Below are 20,274 nucleotides of genomic sequence, written 5' to 3' on the forward strand. Positions count from 1 at the left end.
AAGTATTAGCTCTGTGTGTGTGTGTGTGTGTGTGTGTGTGTGTGTGTGTGTGTGTGCGCGCGCGCGCACGCACGCCTGTGTGCACGTGCGTGTGTGTGCACACACGCGTGCATACATGGATGCTAGTAATGGGACAGGGCCTGGGCACTGTCCCTGAGCCCTTTTGATCAAGGCATGCATTCTCCACTTGAGCTACCCCTCCAGTTCCTAGATGGTTGCTTTGTGAAGCAGCAGGGAGTGTGGTCAAGGTTCAGAGCCACAGATGCTAAGGAGGGGTGGACTGGGCACTCAGCTTTCAGTGAATTCACAGACCCAGCAAAAGCATCTCTTAGGTTGCCCCTTGTAGAGGCATCTCACCATGAACCCTTGTATCGCCTCACAGTCAGTCAGTTCTTCCTTGTTCCTGGTGCTGCTGAGACCCCACACTTTTTTGCACTTTTCTTTTCTGCTGATGTGTGTTTGTGTGTTTTGTTATTATGACCTAGATGTCTCACACTATGCTAACTTACTTGGAAATTTTTTGAAACACTATTATAATACAGGTTGTAGACTTCTGAGAAGTAGGTTCTTCTGATTTGTAGGTTTGGCTCTTTTGGAGGTTATGTTTTTGACCTTCAGTAATTTAGAGAAAAACATGCATACAACCTTCTTGATTTGCTAAAGTTGGTGGAGGGGAACCTATATAAGGAAATAGCTAGTTACTTTTTTTTGCCAGTCCTATGGCTTTAACTCAGGGCCTGAGCTCTGTCCCTGAGCCTCCCTGTGCTCAAGGCTAATGCTCTACCACTTGAGCCACAGAGCCACGTCCAGCTTTTTCTGAGTAGTTTATTGGAGAATAGAGTCCCATGGACTTTCCTGCCCCGGCTGGCTTCAAACTGCGATCCTCAGATCTCAGCCTCTGAGTAGCTAGGATTATAGGTGTGAGCCACCGGCACCCAGGGAATCTAGTTAAATTTTTAAGCAGGGGCTGGGAAGGTAGTTCAGTGGTAGAGTGCTTGCCTTGCATGCATGAGGCCCTGGGTTCGATTCCTTAGCACCACGTAAGCAGAAAAAACCAGAAGTGGAGCTATGGCTCAAGTGGTAGACCCCTAGCCTTGAGCTGGAGAGCTGAGCGACAGCACCTGGGCCTAGAGTTCAGGCCCCATGACCAACAACAACAACAACAAAAAATTTAAGTAAATGTGACTAATTCAGCTCATATCAAAATAATCGTTATTCTAGTATGAGTTTAAACAACTTTAATTGTTTCCCACTGTGGTGGTTCTCAGGACCGCTGGAGTAAGTAGAAAAAAAACTGACTGCTTTAGGGAGTTTAATAAGGCATGCATTTTATATTAATAATCAAACTTAATAATCAGCTAATTAATGATCACTAATAATTAGGTGTGTGACCATGGTGAATCACTTCCCTAGGCCTGGAAAGTGGTACTGACAGTGGTTTCATAAGATACCGTGATACTAGTTGCATTGGAGCTATGGAAAATACTTTATAGTGTTCTGGCATTTAGTAGGAATTTGGGAAATGGTCTTTGTAGAGCAAGAAAAAGATAACATTTTGGGCTCTACCAGTTTCCAAAATCCAAATCTGTGACTCTTGGGTATATGAGTTTTGATTTTGCCAAGCCTCTACTAGCTGTGATCTACACACATACATCTTACATGGTTTTTAGAAAGTTAAGCTTGGGCTTTTATCTGATCCAAGATTGTGGTTTGGCTTATATGAACAGGAGCCTTGGGGAGAAGTAGTTATTAGAGTATGTTAATAACTCGTGGCTTAGCATTATCTAATTCTCCAATGTTTTAGAGAAAAACATTCTCTAGTTAAATGTAAATTCTGATCAGGGTTGAGAAAAGTGAGCACTGTAGTATTAAATATCATCGCTGTAGTTCTTTAAAATCATCACTGTGTTTTTAGGATATTGATGTGCCATTCTGGTAGTCATGTGATGTGATCCAAGGAGTGATATCACAAATGAACGAATTCTGTGGCAGTTTTCCTTACAAGGGTAATGAAAATAAAGTATACATTTGCAGGTGTTAAAACTTCAGATAGTATGGAAGTAGATATGCTTTATGATAAAACTGGGAGAGTAATGAAACCTGTCCACACAGGCAGTTCTTTGAACATCAGCCTCATGATAAGCTTTTATTCCTTGCAACCTAACAGGTGAACATGGTATTAATAAAAACAAGTAAACTGTTCTAGGAAGCCATGGGCTGACTCTGCCTTTTGGCTCAAATGGAGATACACATTGAAACTAGGTAGAACTGTAAAGGGATCAGAATGTTGTAGTGTGTGTGGATAGGTTATTGGGGCTTAAATTCAGGACCTGGCACCTTCATTCAGCTTTCCCACTCAGGGCTGGCATTCTATTTGACTCATGTCTCCAGTTACAGCTCTTTGCTGGTTATTTGGAGATAACAGTCTTGGAGTTGTCTGTCGGGTCTGGCTATGAACCCCAGTCTTCAGATCTCAGCCTCCTGAGTAGTTAGGATTATAGGCATGAGTGATGGATGCCCAGCTCCCTGCTGTGAACTTAAAAAACAAAAACGAGGTGTCGGGGGCAGAGGAGGCAGTGGGTACAGTGGAGTTAGCTGAAAGCGCCTTCCGAAAAAGATAGTCCTAAGCTTTGGTAGACAGAACCACTTAGTATGTTTGGACTCTCATTTCCTTCAGAAGCCTCCCTGTGTGAGGATTAAAGTTTGAGGCCATGTGAGGTTGCTGCTGTGGTTCTTGCAGTGTAGTAGATGCCCAATTTGTATTCACACCTCCCTCTCCTGCTTGCCCTGGTTAGTGTTCTCTCTTGAGCCAAAGCTCCATTTCTGGCCTGTTGGTGGTTAATTGGAAATAGAAGACTCTCATGGATTTTCCTGTCCAGACTGGCTTTGAACTGCGATCTTCAGATCTCAGCCTCTTGACCAGCTAGGATTACATGTATGAGCCATCAGTGCCTGGTTGTATTCTCCTCTTTGCCCTTTCTCTCCTAAATAGTACTTTACTGGCTTATGGAAAACAACAACATATTTTCTGTGGAGAAATTTAATAGTGCAGAAAAGTAATAAAGAAAACTCTAAAATTGGTAATATTTTGGAATATACTTGATTCTATTTTCTTTTCCTGTTCTTTGTTTTTTCACCATTGTGTTCCTGACAACACTTGCAGGTACACTTCCCAGCCATGTGAGATCGTGGTAGATTGCGGACCATTCACCGATCGAAGTGGGCTCTATGACAGACTGCTCAAGGAACTAGAAGAAGCACTTAATTTTATCAATGACTGTAATATATCTGTACATTCAAAAGAAAGAGATTCTACTTTAATTTCAAAACAGGTAAGCAATACAAAATGTCAACAAAATTGTTTCTTTTTAATACTGAAATGAAATATGCTTCTAGTGATGCTATTTTTTATACATCTGATTGTCTCCTTGAACATCTTTCATTGAGAAGATCATATTAGGTTGAAGGTTGGGTTTACCTGTTTGATCTTACATTGTTAAGAATAGGCCTCTTTGCAGGACTTAAGGACATAAGATATAGGGGTCAGTCATGGTTATATAAGTGTGAAGAGTAGGCCTGGTGTTTACTGGCTTGTTTTTGGCCAACTAAATTAGTTCTTGTCCAGACACTTGGAATAAATGAGCCTTTTGCTCTTTTCTGGTGTGTTTAACTGGACGTGAGCCTGTTGTCCCTGTGGTATGGCTTAGAAGAAATCCTTTAGGGCAGCAGGGTCCCACCCTCTCAGCTTGTTAGAAATGCTAATCATGGGGCCCACTCAGACCTGATGAGTCAGAAGTTCTGGGGTGGGGTCTAAGGAGCCCTCAGTGATCTTGAAGGCACTTCAGGACTCATCCTGAACCTCACTCTGTGGGTGTGCATCCATGCTGAAGGCTGATGTTCTATACAGTCTTCATTTCTCCCATGCTGCTTATTCCTAGAGCAGCATGGCTGGACTTTTTCACCCTATTGTTTCTTGCTTGTTCCATACTTAACTTACTGTATCTTTCATTGCTATGCAATTCCCCTGTTAAAACTTGGCTCTGATCTAAAGTTGTATGTGTATAGGGGGTAGGGCACTCTGGGTAAGCTCCAGGCTCAGAATCTGGTTTAGCTGATCTTTAAGGATGAGCCCCACCCTTGGGGTAGGCAGAGGACAGTGCTATGGTGGGTTTGGGGTACTCCAGTTACCTTTGCAACTGCTGGCAGGTATCCTTCCAGCATTCATCCAGCACTCATAGCACTCACTGTGATAGAACATTTAAGACCAGATAGTGCAAGGAAAATTGTGGTGTCTTTAAAAAGAAGTTTTATTATTGTTATATTTGTTTATGAGGAGTCAAACCCAGTGCCTCTTGCCTGCGAGACAAGTATTCTACCAGTAAGCCACATTCCCAGCACCATGCGGTGCTCTTTTTGAAGGCCTAGAACTTCTAAAGTAAAAACTGCCTGCCCAGTTCTTTGAGTAATTTGACAGGAAGGGTAGGATTCAGTTGTGGTTCTAACTAAATCAGAGATCTAACATTAACTTTACTAGATTTTATTAGCCTTATTAGCCTTGCATCTTGTAATGACTATTTCATTATTTTTGTTAGAAAAAGACCTAGTTCCAAGTATAGATCCATGGAACTGTAGAGAAAATCTGAATTTTTTCCTGCAAAGCTGGAGACTGGACCTCACTGTTGGTAGTTATTGGTGGTGGAGTTGATTTGGAAGGGGCATTTAGAATATAGCTGGAGTAGGAGCTAAAGCATATGGAGTGAGCTGGACCATCAGCTAGCACCTGGCTTTCCTCCACTTTTCTTTGTAGATACTGTCAGACTGCCGGGAAGTGCTGGTGGTGCTGGGACCCTGGTGTGCTGATAAAGTGGCTGGGATGATGGTAAGAGAGCTTCAGAAGTATATCAAACATGAACAGGAGGAGCTGCACCGGAAATTCTTGCTGTTTACAGACACTTTCCTGAGGAAAATCCATGCACTGTGTGAAGAGAGCTTCTCACCTGCTTCCCTTGACCTGAAATTCGTAACCCCTAAAGTAATAAAACTGCTTGAGATCTTGCGCAAATACAAACCATATGAGCGGCAGCAGTTTGAAAGTGTTGAGTGGTATAATAATAGGAATCAGGATAATTACGTTTCTTGGAGTGACTCTGAGGATGACGATGAAGATGAAGAAATTGAAGAAAAAGAAAAGCCAGAGACAAATTTTCCTTCTCCATTTACCAATATTCTCTGTGGAATTATTTTTGTGGAGAGAAGATATACAGCAGTTGTCTTAAACAGGTAAATGTCCGAGGTTAATGTCTGTTTGCACTGGAAATAAGGGAGCTTTTGTGTTGTGAAGCAGTAGGTCATAAAAGTCGCTGTAGGGGGGCATGTGCCCACGTCAGTGTCATTTACACAGTTCCTTCCTCAGTGAACAGGTGAGGCTGAGCACGGAGGCTTATGTCAGGGAGGCTTATTGAAACAGGTACTCTCCCTAAAGGCTTATTTTGACATGACTGACATTTTAATTCCTCTAAAATAGAGAACAAGTATAGAAAAATTAAGTTACATTCTAGTGAAGCATTGCTTGCTTTTTATTCTATCACTAGATTCAAGTCAAGTATTTATTGGCCTTTATATTTTAGGCTTGTGCTATTAAGCGTTCTACACAAAGCTTTTTCCTTATTAGGTACATTTTATCTGAGTATTGCAGCTCATTTTTTTCTGTTTTGTGATACTGAGTTATCTATATGTTTTTATTGTTGGGCTCCTGGCAGCAAGGTCCTAAAATCCTTAGAATCTTTTAAGTGATGTCTTTTGTATGTTAATGAGTCAGTTTTTGGCTAGCAACTACTGGATTGCTTCTGGATCATTTGGTCACTGGGAATAACAGGACAGAATTAGTGGAGGGGAGGAGGCTGAGGTGAGTTGAGCGTCAGAAGCCAATCTTGTCTTAATCAGTCATGCTTACTAAGGAAGCCCCCATAAATTACCCCATAGGACTGGGGTGGGGGGTCACTCTGGCAACTTCATGAAACCTGAGAAGTGGGTGTGGGAGGCCTGATTTCACTTGGGGTTTGCCATTGGTATCTGATGAACAAGCATGTCCAGGATGAGTGGCCCATGTAGCAGTTGACTCAAGGTGTAGTAGATTAAACGTCTTAGTGACTGAGCCTTGTGGCCTTTGAGATCTCATAATCTCTCCATGTAGATAGCATTAGAATTGTTTAAGCTAGCAAACACCCACCAGATATAGGCTTGTTTGCTTGCCAGCAGCAGGAAAATCCTGAGACCTTTCCAAGTCACAAGTCTTCTGAGGTGATTGTTGTGGTTCAAGTGCAGAGGAAAGAATTTCCAGCATACTTATTGTTGGCTTCATGTCGTCAAGGCTGAATTGGAAAAAATTAGGAGCAACAAGGCTTGCAGTTGGCCTTGGTTCAGACTGTGTACTACCATTTACTGAATGGGAAGGGAGAACGTTTGCAGCAGTGACAGTGAGTCCACATTGATTGTGGGTTCCATCTTCAGTGAAGGCTTATTTTTCTCTGATTGTAGTCCCATCCAAAGAGCTACACTTTCAGTTTGTGGCAAATGATCACTTAATGTATGGTCCTTTGGGTTTGTGGGTTGGATGCTCTATTACTTTCTGCCAAGAAAGAGTCCATATTTTATATTTAAAGACGATGTACTTTTCAGTGAGATCCATTAATTGGCCAAAGTTGATCTCTAAGTGCCTTTTCTGAAAATAGTGATCTCTGAGGAAATTAAGCTTTGTTTCCTGAGGTAATTTCTTTTTCCTTAACTGCTTCTGAATGTTTAGTCGTTTTAATTTTTTTTTTTTTAATAAATGGAAATTAGACTCAAGGGTAGTCGTCTGGCAGTTTTCAGTCTGGTAATTTTCATAGTCATTGAGCCTGAACCTTCCGACGACTATGATATAAAATAACGTCAGGTGCGGAATGACCTTCAAATCAAATTTGAGGTTGGAAGGGGACCCCAATGACTGTCTCGTCCAAGCCACTTAATTTTTATTTTTAAAAAGGAAATGCCATGGACAAAAAAAAAAAAATGGTTTGCTCTGAGTTAAACTAGTAGTGAGTGGCAGGGATAATTCTAGTATTCCAACAACATCCTAACCCCCAGCGTCCACCTTCTGTTCTCACAGTGCCCCCTGGGCATCTCTGAGTGCCAAAGGCAGTGCTTTGCATTGGGAAGCACCAAGCGGAGGCCAGTAGCTCAGGGCAGCAGATGCATTGTTTCTTAGAACGGGGAAAGGCATTTCAGGGGTTGGAAATCTTGGCACACTTTGTACATCACATAATAACAAATTTTTTTTAAAACTGCACATTTCTAAGCCCAGTTATAGGCATAAAGGATGGCACAAATACTCAAATGTTCAGGGGTTTGGGAAGGATGAGAGTTGGTTTTCTTTCTTTCCTCCAGGTTTCTGAATGCTCCCCGCCATTCTGGGGATTGATCTTTATGCATGTGGATGGAGAGTCGTGTCAGTTTTCATAGCAGGGTTATTAGCCCAAAAAGGTTTATCTAAAATCAATCAGCTACTTCCTATTGACTCTAAGGATCAGATTAATTGTGATCAGCTTTCATAAATGTGTCTGGCATTTAGTGTTCCAGAACGAATCTAGAGCGGTCTGAGGGTTGACTTTATGGGCAGCTAATTAGACATACAATAGAAGTCCTGTTCCAGTAAGCTTTCTAATAAGCTTAGAAAAACTTCCTGAAATCCACATTCTTTCCTTTCCTTCCCTCAGTTAAGGGGGCAGTTTTTTGAGGGTGTAAGCTGTACAGTGCATGGCTGTTCTCTTCTCTCCTGATGAAATAAAGGATTGGCTGCGTGTGTGTGTGTGTGTGTGTGTGTGTGTGGAGTGTGTGTGGAGTGTGTGTGGGGGGGGGGTGGGGGGGTGGGTGGGTGGGTGTAAGCTGTACAGTGCATGGCTGTTCTCTCCTGATGAAATAAAGGATTGGCTGCGTGCGTGCGTGCGTGCGTGCATGTGTGTAGTATGGATTGTCTGCTTTTGTTTGCCACACCATTCACCTCAAGGAGTTATTGGTTGCTCAGCAATGCTTCAGCACTGCCTATTACAGACAGAATGAGACATGTAAAGTCTGTGACCCAGCCAGATTTGCAGATGTCAGGCATCAGAAAAGACTCCCAGACACTTTGTTTTATCACTGGGTGATTTATTAGTGGCGTATGATACCGATGTTGAGCTAGCCCAAGTTCACTTCCTGTCTCTATCTAAAAGATAGTCTTCTCCTAATAGCATTTTCTTCTGGAATAACTGGAGACTTTTGGAAAGCTAGTAAGATAGCCTAGCATTGTCACATGTCCTCCCCCAGCCTCCTTGGCTTATATCATGTCACTCTATGTGTCAGCTAAGAAAACTCAACATTGTTTAATGCAGGGACTACACTTCAGACCTTATGTTGATCTGCCATTTTTTTCCCTTCCTGTTTTCTAGTTGTTTTGGAAACAAGAGTCTTGCTATGTAGCCCAGGCTGGTCTTGAACTCACGATCCTCCTGCTACAGCTCCCTTGTGCTAGGATTACCGTGCCTGACTCCACTGCCTTCCTCTTTTGTTTTTCCTGTCTGCTCTTTCATCCCAGGGATCATAGCTCCTTGCTCTCCTGTCCTCCATTTCCTCTTATCTGTAAGAAGTTGTTGGTCTTTGCTTGGTTTTGATGAGCACTGATCTGAGCATTTCACATTTTTATAAAATTTTACAAAAATATTGATTTCTGATGCATGGGAACTTTCTTGTTTTTTAACTTGGTTGTCTATAGATAGGATAAGAAGCACTGTGCACTAGAAAACAGGATAATTTACCAAATGGCTTGTTGTGGAACAACTCATATCAAGAGATGAGATTTTCTTTGAGCCATTCCATGGTGGCAAGAAGGTGCCGATTTGTATTTGTTTTGTGAAACTCCTTGTGGGTGGCGGGTGCAGGTTTTACTCTCTCAAAGCCCATGGCTTTGTCTTGGGGCATGGCTGGGCATCCCCTAATCCATCCAGTAGGGAGACGGCTTTCCTCTAAGTGCTAGCGGGATGGGCAGCATTTGACGTCAGCACCTCTGTGGTGTCTCTTCAGTCCTGCAGTTTTCACGCGGGACCCGTGTTGTTCAGGAGAGACACGCCAGCACTAGAGCGCCCTTCCATTTCTCAGCTAGTTGGAATGACAAGATTGAACATTTTGGTGAAGTCTTTGCTTCAGTTACAAGTAATTTGAAATCTGTTTAAAAAAAAAAAACAACCAAAACAACCAAAAGAACCTCTGTTACATTCAAATTTGGAAGTCCATGATGTTTCTAAGGTGATGTGTTACAGGTTTTAAGCATTAGGGTATATTATTTGTTTGCACATAATTCTGTCATCTGCTATTGACACCACACATCCACTGTGATAATGAAACAGACCTGGGACATGAGGAACTTTCTGATTCTGACAGGGTGAGTACTCGCCAGCTAGCCTGGACACACCAGTGTTCTACCGATTAAGGGCAGCAGAGACCTGGTGCTTTGATATTAGCCTGTTTCATGTATTCAAAAGGAAAAAGTGGTTTGACTTAAGAATGCAATTTTCCATTAGGAATTTATACGGTGTGGCGTGACTTCAGAGAAACCATGTGGGATCATTTAAGTCAGGTGTGGAACCATTTATCCTGTGTGCTGAGTTCTCCACTGAGGGGCTTTCCAAAATAGCTGTAATGGCAGCACTAACTGTTACCCTTCGGCCTCCGTGTAATGTGATCCTGTCCTGTAGCTCTTTTCCATGTCTCAGCCAGAAGGCCATGTTTGGTTTTCTGGCACCCTGGGTTAATACAGAGGAGCAGGCAGGAAGGGGCTGCAGCCCTGGGTAGCTTTTCTCATGACTGGATTGGTGGGAATTTTGTGACACTGTTGTGCTGAAATCTATACTCTGCTGAACTCTGGTTAGCAGCCTGGGGAGCAGAAAGTATTAGTACTGCACTTCTTTCCCAAGAGCTCTGTTTGTATCCCATGATACAAGGTGCTGGGTGAGATGAGAGAAACAGCTGTTTTTTGTTGGAAGCAGCTGGCCTGCTTTCTTCCCTGTGGAGGGTGGGAGTTGTTCTCTGGAGTATCAGGATCATCCCTCCTTTCTCTGTGTCACTGTGACCATGTGAGAGATTGTGGTAGCTGCCGAGGCCAAGGCGAGTGAGGACTGTGCTTTTAGCTCATAACATGGTCCCATCTTGGGCCACATTCCTAGGTCACCATTGCCACCTCAAGAGTTGGAGATAATGCAAACATTTCACTGCTCAGTGTCAGTCAGCCTTATATTTGGCAGGGTAAGATCTGTTTGCCAAAACAGGGCTGCAATTTCTGGTGGAGCGTGATAGGATTAAAATAAAAAAATAAAAAAGAGCCAGGCTCCAGTGGCTCACACCACTAATCCTAGCTACTCAGGAGGCTGAGGTCTGAGGATTACAGTTCTAAGCCAGCCCTGGCAGGAAAGTCTGTGAGACTCTTATCTCTAATAAATTACTAGAAAACCAGAAGTGGTGCTGTGGCTCAAGCGGTAGAGTGCTTGCCTTGAGCTGAAGCACTCAGGGACAGTGGCCAGGCCCAGAATCAAGCCCAACAACCGGAAAAAAAAAAAAAAAAAAGACCAAGACTTTTGTTAGGTATGTAGATATAGGTAAAATCAAAATAAAACCAATAAAAAAAACCCTACACTGTACATGTATTTGAATTTTAATAGAGACCTTAAAAACAGAAGTTTAAATGTGTTTCCCTTCACAGTATTTAACTTCCCAATGTGTATGATTTTCTTAGATTGATAAAGGAAGCTGGCAAACAGGATCCAGAGCTGGCTTATATCAGCAGCAACTTTATAACTGGACATGGCATTGGAAAGAATCAGCCTCGTAACAAACAGATGGAAGCAGAGTTCAGAAAACAGGAAGAGGTAACTCAATTCGCAGCGACTGGGATATCAGTCTTCTGAACATGAACTGACTAGCTGCCCAGAGGGACTGGACTCTACTCCCAGGGCCCTAGCAGTTAATCTCCTCCTCAGCCCTCCTCTCTCCTCCCCTCCCCTCCCTTCTTTCTTTTCCTCCTGTCCCTCCCCTCTCCCTCCCTTCATCCTTTCCTCCCTCCATATAAGGTACTTGTTCATGTATAGATTGACTGTCTCATGAGGTGACTGCAGTTATATTAGCTCAGAATTAAAGTGGCTATTAAGTAAATGAATTTGGTGTGTAAACAATTGATTTCCCTGTGTCACACACAACTATATCTCATGGAAAAAAACAGGACTTTGTGGCTACAGATCAACAAGCTGAAATCTCTTAGAGTATTCTTTTCTTTTTCTTTAAAGGTCCTCATTGGTTGGGTACTTTTTAAAAATACTATGTATTGTCTTTGTTTTTTGCCCCAGGGGGTCAGGTAGCAGAATTAGAATTGAAACTCAGAGTCCTGTTCTTCCTAGACAGATACTCTACCACTTGCGCCATGCCATCAGCCTTTTTTTTCTTTATTTTTCCAATGAGGTGTCTCATATTTTTGTTTAGTCCTTCTGTCCTTGTCTTCTAAGTAGCTGAGATTATAGATGTGTACCCCACACCTGGCTTATTGGTTGAGTTTTTCTTTTTCTTTTTGTATTAGGCTAGTGTTGACCTTCAATATTCCCAATCTCTGCCTCCCAAGTGGCTAGGATTAAAGGTGTGTGCCACAACACCTAGCCTTATTTTGCCATTGGCTTTTTAAGGTTTTATACATCATAGCATTATAAAGATGCTGAAAGGTAAAATAATGTTCTTACTTGCAAATAAAAACTTTCACTGAAAGTTTGTTATTTACCTTAAAATTGGCAAAATTAATTCTTGGTAAAGGAATTTTCCACAGTGTTTTGATAATAGCCCAGATTTGGGGTGAACTGCTCTAATAGATCTGACTATCTGAAGAAGTATTCTGTATTGTGGAGTAATGGGACATTACTCCACAATTTTGTGTAAAAGCTTTCATTTTGTTTGAATTCTGGCTCCTTGAGAATTTCCCAAGGTTCCAGGAGTAAGCAAAGCTTATTTTTTTATTTTTAATTCCACGTGCCTTCGGGATGCTAGTGACAGAGTTTGGCATCACTGGGGAACAGACCCCCAGGAGTGAGTGGCTGTTTGCTCACTTAGTTGGTTGGATGTTGTACAGCCCTTTGAGGCATGTGGCTTTCTGTGATGTGGGGTGGGACATGATTGCTCTGTAAAGTAGAGGTACTAGGGTTTCCCACACCTGTTGAGTTGAAGATTGCTGTCATTACATCAGTTTCTTTGCCCTTGTGGCTATGCGCCTGTGTTTTGGTGATGCTCTCAATCTTCTCTAGGCTGACCTTAGAAATACAGCCCAGGGTATGAGCCAGAAATGACCATTGTTAATAATTTTTATAATGATTTGTTTTCTTTGGCAGATTTTTTTAGGATTGCTATTCTTGATTAATATTTTTCAGGTACTTAGGAAGTTTCGAGCACATGAGACCAACCTGCTTATTGCAACAAGTATTGTAGAAGAGGGTGTTGATATACCAAAATGCAACTTGGTGGTTCGTTTTGATTTGCCCACAGAGTATCGATCCTATGTTCAGTCTAAAGGAAGGGCAAGGGCCCCAATCTCTAATTACATAATGTTAGCAGACACAGACAAAATCAAAAGTTTTGAAGAAGACCTGAAAACCTACAAAGCAATTGAAAAGGTAAGATCTTCATTGTTGTTTGTGTGCACGGAAATAGATAGGAGCACTTTCCCTACAAAGGAATCCCAACAAGTGTGCATCACAGACTTTTATCAGGACACTGAAGTATGTCACAGAGCCCAGCACCAGTTAGCAAAGTGCTTACACCATTGGAACACTAGTGCACAGAGAGATTGCTGGGGAAGGGACCCTCAAGTGTGGACAGTAGAGTGTCTGTTGGTGGGATTGTATTGTAGAGGGAGTATGGTGATGTCGTTATACTTGAGGTGTATATGTGTGTGTGTGTGTGTGTGTGTGTGTGTGTGTGTGTGTGTGTGTGTGTGTGTGTGTGTGTGTGTGTGTGTGTGGCATTGTAGACCTTGGACTGTATGGGAGGTGTCTCCACATGATGGGAGCTGGGAGGATTCTGTGGTTGCAGTTTTCTGCAGCAGGTGACTTTGGAGTTCCAAAAGTGTGTTCAGGAGAGGTTGATATGTCATATCAAAAGAACCTTCATTTTTGTGGGGCTGGTCTCACCATGTAGACTTGAACTTACCATCCTCCTGCCTCAGTCTTCCCAGTGCTGAGATTACAGGTGTGCACCACCACCCCTAGCTGAAAGAGATTTTTAAAAATAGGTACAGCTAATGTATGGCAAAGCAGGGATTTATTCCCATCCAAAGTTCTGTTTTCACACTTCCAGATTTTGAGAAACAAGTGTTCCAAGTCAGTGGATACTGGCGAGAATGACGTGGACCCCATTGTGGATGATGATGACATTTTCCCACCATATGTGCTGAGGCCTGATGATGGGGGCCCAAGGGTCACAATCAATACAGCCATTGGGCATATCAATAGGTAAGGTAGCTGGAATTGGTGTGGAAATACTGGTATTGCAAAATTTGTCATTGTTGCTTACATTACACTGTCACCAGTCTTTTCATTTATGGCTCACAGTATTTTGATGAAAGAAAAGTGGCATTTTTTATGAAACACAGCCTTTGTGTATAGCCAGTGTTCAGTATGTACAGTACTTTGTCAGTACTGACAAAGCTGACACAATGTACTCCTCCTCCTTTTAGAGTTATTTTTATAAATAACTTTTTTTCTGATTTCCCACCCCCATGTTAGTTTTTTTATTTGCTCCATAAAATTTAGATAATACTACAATTTTCATTAGCAAATGAACTTTTGGTCTTTTATTAGAAATACTCTTATTATAAATTATTTTGTATTTTTGATTATGTTCTAATTTATTTTGTTCTAACGTAACATTTCTCAGACATAAGAAAGTACGTTTACCTATTTAGTTTCCCTATCAGGATGGATTTCATTCATGGGCAAACTCATGGATTTTCTTTAACCTTGTCTCCCCTTACCCAGAGTTGCCATTCAGCTTTCACAGGCACATTTTTTGTAGCCAGTGCAGCCAATCTAAAACCAGGGCTCCTTGCTTTCCATCTCCCTGGTTTCCTTTAGCCAGGAGCCACTCTTCAGCCTTGACCTTGAAAGTTTTTTTTTTTTAATTGTTTGTTTTAATTGGTTATTTTGAGATGGAATCTTGCTATGTGGACCAAGCTGGCCTCAAACTTGTGATCTTCCTACCTCCTCCTGAGTGCCAAGTTCACAAGAATGAATCACCAGACTCATTTGGCTCTGACTTGAAACTTGGCTGTGGTCTAGTTATTTTGTAGTCTGCCTCTCCACTGGAGTCTATAGGATGTTGTCCACATTATGTAAGTCCAGGTTGTATAGTTTGGGCCATTACCTGGCTGAGTGATGCTGTGTTCTTATCCTGTCTTACCGTGGGACTTACGCCCTTACATGTCACTTAAGTGAGGTCCAAAAATATGCTGTTGTGAAGTGACCATTTCCTTACGCTTTAAGCAAAGACTGGGACTGTATAAGATTTATTGTTTCCCAGGGTGACTCGCTGGCCATGTAGCCATTGGTGGTTTGGTGGTTCTTACCTAACTGATGACTATTCTATATATATATATATATATATATATATATATATGTATGTATGTATGTATATGTATATATATATGTGTGTATATATAATTATTAAGGTGTTGTACAAAGGGGTTACCATTTCAATCGTTAAGTAATGAGTACATTTATTTTTTTTGGACACTGTCTCCCCTTCACTTGGATCCCATATTTTTCTTTTTTTTCTTCATAGATACTGTGCTAGACTACCAAGTGATCCATTCACTCACCTAGCTCCCAAATGTAGAACCCAGGAGTTGCTCGATGGTACATTCTGCTCAACCCTTTATCTGCCCATTAACTCGCCCCTTCGCGCCTCCATTGTTGTAAGTGTGGAAAAGAAACAGTTGTGCATCTTAGTTTGTCACTTCTAGCTTGTTCTCATTTTTCTAGTACATGCAAGTTATAAAATTGATTGTGACATCCACTTTGAAAACTAGATTTTTATCTTGTAATCAGCTACATGTTCAGATTTTTTTTTTTTTGGGGGGGGGTCCAGTCGTGGAGCCTGAACTCTGGGCCTGGGCGCTGTCCCTCAGCTCTTCAGCTCAAGGCTAGCACTCTACCACTTGAGCCACAGCGCCACTTCCGGCTTTTTTCTTATGTGGTGCTGAGGAATCGAACCCAGGGCCTTGAGCATGCAAGGCAAGCGCTCTGCCACTGAGCCACCTTCCCAGCCCCCATGTTCAGATTTTTAATGAACTATATAGTTGTCCCCCTCTTGGAATGGGGCTGCATGACCTCTGACCTTCCCTTACTGAGTTGTGGCTTTAACACATACAGTGACATAAAATCATTACATGTAGTTGAACTGTTCTCACTGTGTTACTGACAACTCAAATAACATTCTTTTTGTAGCTCTTATCCTTTCTTTGATCCCAGCACCAACCTGCAGGTTCTATAGATGAGCAGTTTCTGTTCATAGAAAGCTGCTCAGTACTTGAGTCTGAGTTATAATTACATATCAGTGTAGCATCATCTTTTGTTGTATGTCTGTGGATTCATGAGAATAAAATTCTTTAAAATCGTACTGAAATATTTATCAAAATTGTAAACTCTTGTTTATAGTTTAGTTCTTTACTGGGCTGGATTTTTGTGTGTGTATGCTGGACCTGTGGCTTGAGCTCAGGGCCTGGGCACACTATCCCTGCACTTCTTTTGCTCAAGGCTAATGCTCTCCCATTGAGCCATACCTTCACTTTATCTTTTTGGTGGTTAATTAGAGATAAGATTCTCATGACTTTCTTGCCTGGACTGGTTTTGAACCTTGATCCTCAGATTTCAGCAGCATGAGCCACTGATGCCCAGCTTCTGGGCAGGATTTTTAAAGATGATATCTCAGGGCTGAGGATATAGCTCATTGATTGAACACTTACCTAGCAGGTTTGAAACCTGACTTCCACCCCAGCACCACCACAAAAAAGAAGGAAGACTATTTCAGATATGGAAGTTAGGCTTTTTAAAACCCTTTGCTGCTGTCATTTTTCAAAATCAGAATCTTGGTCTTAGTAAATTGAGCTTTAAAAACTCAGAAGTAGAGGCTCAGAGAGTGCATGCTGTGGTCATAAGCTGCAGGTATGTGATGGAAGGCTTTGTCGTTTTCAGGGCCCACCAATGAGCTGTGTACGATTGGCTGAAAGAGTTGTGGCTCTGATCTGCTGTGAAAAACTTCACAAAATTGGTAAGTAAATGGGTTTGGGAAACATTTGTGATAGAACTAAATTGGAAATGTAAAACAAAAAGTATCTCAAGGACTTCCCAGGTTCTAAGGGGTTTTGTGGACCTGGGAACTGCTGTTGTTGCTGTATAAGTGTTGGGTCAGGTCTTAAATATTTCCATTTCCCTTCAGTGTATTTGTGTGTAGTGTGTGTAGTGTGTGTAGTGTGTGTGTAGTGTGTGTGTGTGTGTGTGTGTGTGGCTTTTTTTCTGACCTCCTATTTAGAAGGGATGTATGCTGATATGCTCTCCAGTTGTTTGTTTTGTTTTTTTTTTAATTTTTGAATCTTAGAATTTGCATTCCACTGGGCACTGGTAGCTCGCGCTTATAATCTAGCTACTCAGGAGGCTAAGATCTAAGGATCGTGGTTTGAAGCCAGCTCAGGCAGGAAAGTCTGTGAGACTCCAATTAACCACCAGAAAACTGGAATTGGTGCTGTGGTTCAAAGTGGCAGAGCACCAGTGTTGAGCAAAAAGACCTCAGGGACAGTACTCAAGCCCTGAGTTCAAGCCCCATGACTGACAAAAAGAAGAAAAAAAAATTGCATTCTTGCTCCTATTGACAATATGAATGCCAGAGAAGAGTGTGTGGTGTTGCATTGTGAATGTGTTTGCAGTATTGCAGGCAGAGGTGCTGTAGCTTGCATGACTCTTCCCTGCTTCATAACTTGATGCTCTGTAGAGTACTTACTAATCTGAAAGGCAAAATAGGGTTGTTTATGTTAATTGTCATTCTATGTTTGTTAGGCGAGCTGGATGAACATTTAATGCCAGTTGGGAAAGAGACTGTTAAGTATGAAGAAGAGCTCGATTTGCACGATGAGGAAGAAACGAGTGTTCCTGGAAGACCAGGCTCCACCAAGCGGAGACAGTGCTACCCCAAAGCCGTTAGTATTGCTTAGAACTGAGTGCAAGTCCAGCCTTTCTTTCTGCCTGGTGCTTTCCAGATTCCTGCCTGGGCCCTCAGTCAGCTCTCCAGTTCACAGCCCCTCCCACATCTGCCCTTTTACTCACATGTCAAATCTCTCCCCAACCCCCAGCCTGGCAAAGGGAGTCTTGGACTCGTGTATCAGTTCTACACAAAATAGATTTATTTCACTTGAGCAGATATTCCTTCTTCCATTCATTTTAGCAGTGGCTAGGGCAGGAGCACTTGTGTGGGTGTGGAAGGTGCCCCGGGTGGTGGGCATGGTAGGTAGAGCACGCACCATCCCCCTTCAGCAGGAGATAGGCATGGGCTGCAGGTCAGAACAACACCTCTGAATCTCACTTCAGTTCCAGTCATGCTTGGCTAAAGAATTTATTTTTAAATTATTTGTTAATATTTTCTACCAATAAGAACCCCAAAGGCAAGATTTTGCTGTGTACTTAGCATAAATGTGGAGTTTTTGTCTTTTTCAGTTTCTCTTTTAAAATAATGCACCAGGCCAAGCATTTTCAGTATTCAAATCCTTCTCTCTTTCTCTCTCACCTTCCCTTCCCTTCCCTCCCTCCCTCCCTCCCTCCCTCCCACCCTCATTCCCTCTTTCCCTCCTTCCTTTCTTCCTTTCTGTCTGTCTGTCTGTCTGTCTGTCTCTCTCTCTCTCTCTCTCTCATTGCAGTGTTGGGTTTGAATTTATGACCTTGTACCTGCTTGGCCAGGTGCTCTACCATTTGAGCTGAGTCCCAAGCTCTTTGTTAAAAATATATATGTATTAATTTTTGTGTGAAATGCTTGTTTCCTTCCTATCCAGGGTTCCTATTAGACTGATTTTTAAGGGACCAGCACCACTGATGCTAGCCAGTGTTGGGAGAAGCCCACTCTGCCCACCTCCTGCTCATGCATTCTGGCTGTGCTGGTAGACTGCTAATCAAAGCTGCCTCAGGCCCAGAGTTCTGGATGCTGTGATTTATCATTGCCTTTCAGAAACTGCAAGTCCCTAATCTGTAGGGTGTATTAGTATTGAGAGCTTAGAAACCATTCAAGACCATTTAACTACTCAGATAATGAGACAGTAATACTGATGGTTTCGGTTCAATGAAAGATAGTTTCATTGAAGTAACCAGAGATAAAATTCCACTTATCCCAGATACAGAGACATGCACAGACACACACCAGTCTGTCTGGTGGGATTGTGTATGTGCTGGAAAATATATGTAATGTCCACATATATGAAAAGGTGAAGAGATTATACAATATATTACAAATGATAGTGAGGTTCTCTTTGAGTGCTGTGATTTTTTAAATTGTCTATCTTTATATAAAGTCTGTTATTTTATAGTGAGTAAGTAAGTTAGAAGTCCAAGCAGAAGAATTTCCTAGTCAGAAGAAATAGGTGAAGTGAAGGTGAGAAACTCTGACTTCAGCAGCAGGTGGCAGAGTGATGTAATCGAGAGTTCTTCCCTGAGTACTTTCTAACCTTTTATGTGCCTGGGAATATATCGAGGCTATTTGTATTTGAGCACAATGCTTCATTGTTTCTTTCCAACTCTAGATTCCTGAGTGTTTGAGGGATAGTTACCCTAAACCTGATGAGCCCTGCTATCTGTATGTGATTGGAATGGTGTTAACTACCCCGTTACCCGATGAGCTCAACTTCAGAAGGCGGAAGCTCTACCCTCCGGAAGACACCACAAGATGTTTTGGGATACTGACTGCCAAGCCTATACCTCAGGTAGGCCTTGCCTGCTCACAGGGGCCTCTCACCTTAGTCTGTCACCTGAATCAGTAGTAGAAAACAGCTTACTCTGTGCATTTGATCTCAGCCAAAAGGCCAAGGAGTGATCATCCTTGTCTTCTGAAGTTTACTGTGTTGGAATAAGATGCCTGTTGACTGACATCTGCTTTATTTTTCTTTTGACCCAGATTCCTCACTTTCCTGTGTATACACGCTCTGGAGAGGTGACCATATCAATCGAGCTGAAGAAGTCTGGTTTCACTCTGTCTCTCCAAATGCTTGAGCTTATCACAAGACTTCACCAGTATATATTCTCACATATTCTTCGGCTTGAAAAACCTGCACTCGAATTTAAGCCTACAGATGCCGACTCAGCATACTGTGTTCTACCTCTCAATGTCGGTAAGAAGGATCTGGCAGTACAATGTCCCTTCACAGTAGCTACAGAGCAGAAGTCATTTTACGGTGTTTACTAGGAAAGCCTCCAACTATGATAACTAAATCAGACATGTGTCAATGTACCCCAAATAGGAATCTTATCTGTATTATATTTTAACAAGTTAAAGAGTCTTTTTTTCCCCCCTAAGTTAATGACTCCAGCACTTTGGATATTGACTTTAAATTCATGGAAGATATTGAGAAATCTGAAGCTCGAATAGGCATTCCCAGTACAAAGTATTCAAAAGAGACACCTTTTGTTTTTAAATTGGAAGATTACCAAGATGCAGTTATCATTCCAAGGTAAGTATTTATTACCATGATTACCAAGATTATGTTGGTGCTATTGAGGCTTCAGTGCTTGCTAGACAGGTGCTCTACCACTTGAGCCACACCTCTAGCCACCCACTCCAGGTAGGCATTTAAATAGGAAGGAACATGGTGCTGACATTCTGTTTTCAAAGCTACTTTGTTGATGTGGGGCCGTATGAGCAGTGATGTCAGCGTTGATAGTGTGGATAGGAAACATAGGTGTCTTTTCCATTGGGCTGTTCTCTGCGGTTCACTCACCTAAGAAACAGACCCAGCACCCTGAAGATAAAGGTCAGATCAGCTAAATTATACTCAGTCTTTCCTCTTAAAATCTCTTCCTTTTAATCCCCAAAATATTATTACAGAATTCACTCATGAATAATAATTTTGTTTCTTGAAGTTTCTATAAGGAATAATGTTATTGAGCTCAATGGGGATAATAATACTTTTTTATTTTGAAAAAAATA

The 20,274-nt window shown here is 41.9% G+C and overlaps 1 protein-coding gene across 3 annotated transcripts in view; it reads left to right on the top strand.

Annotated features, from left to right (window-relative positions):
- LOC138833098 (endoribonuclease Dicer) overlaps nt 1–20,274 on the top strand; it is a 65,908-nt gene that overhangs the window by 25,176 nt on the left and 20,458 nt on the right. For all 3 annotated transcript variants that reach the window (XM_070031418.1, XM_070031421.1, XM_070031420.1), the window contains 11 exons: nt 3,164–3,332; nt 4,808–5,280; nt 10,802–10,934; nt 12,471–12,713; nt 13,396–13,550; nt 14,878–15,010; nt 16,290–16,365; nt 17,148–17,287; nt 18,875–19,054; nt 19,246–19,459; nt 19,645–19,798. In XM_070031418.1, the coding sequence (XP_069887519.1) occupies nt 3,164–3,332; nt 4,808–5,280; nt 10,802–10,934; nt 12,471–12,713; nt 13,396–13,550; nt 14,878–15,010; nt 16,290–16,365; nt 17,148–17,287; nt 18,875–19,054; nt 19,246–19,459; nt 19,645–19,798 (2,070 nt within the window). The remainder of the gene's footprint in view (nt 1–3,163; nt 3,333–4,807; nt 5,281–10,801; nt 10,935–12,470; nt 12,714–13,395; nt 13,551–14,877; nt 15,011–16,289; nt 16,366–17,147; nt 17,288–18,874; nt 19,055–19,245; nt 19,460–19,644; nt 19,799–20,274) is intronic.

This window comes from Dipodomys merriami, unplaced genomic scaffold (assembly GCF_024711535.1).
Source record: "Dipodomys merriami isolate MVZ:Mamm:240054 unplaced genomic scaffold, mDipMer1.0.p SCAF_200, whole genome shotgun sequence".
NCBI lineage: Eukaryota > Metazoa > Chordata > Mammalia > Rodentia > Heteromyidae > Dipodomys > Dipodomys merriami.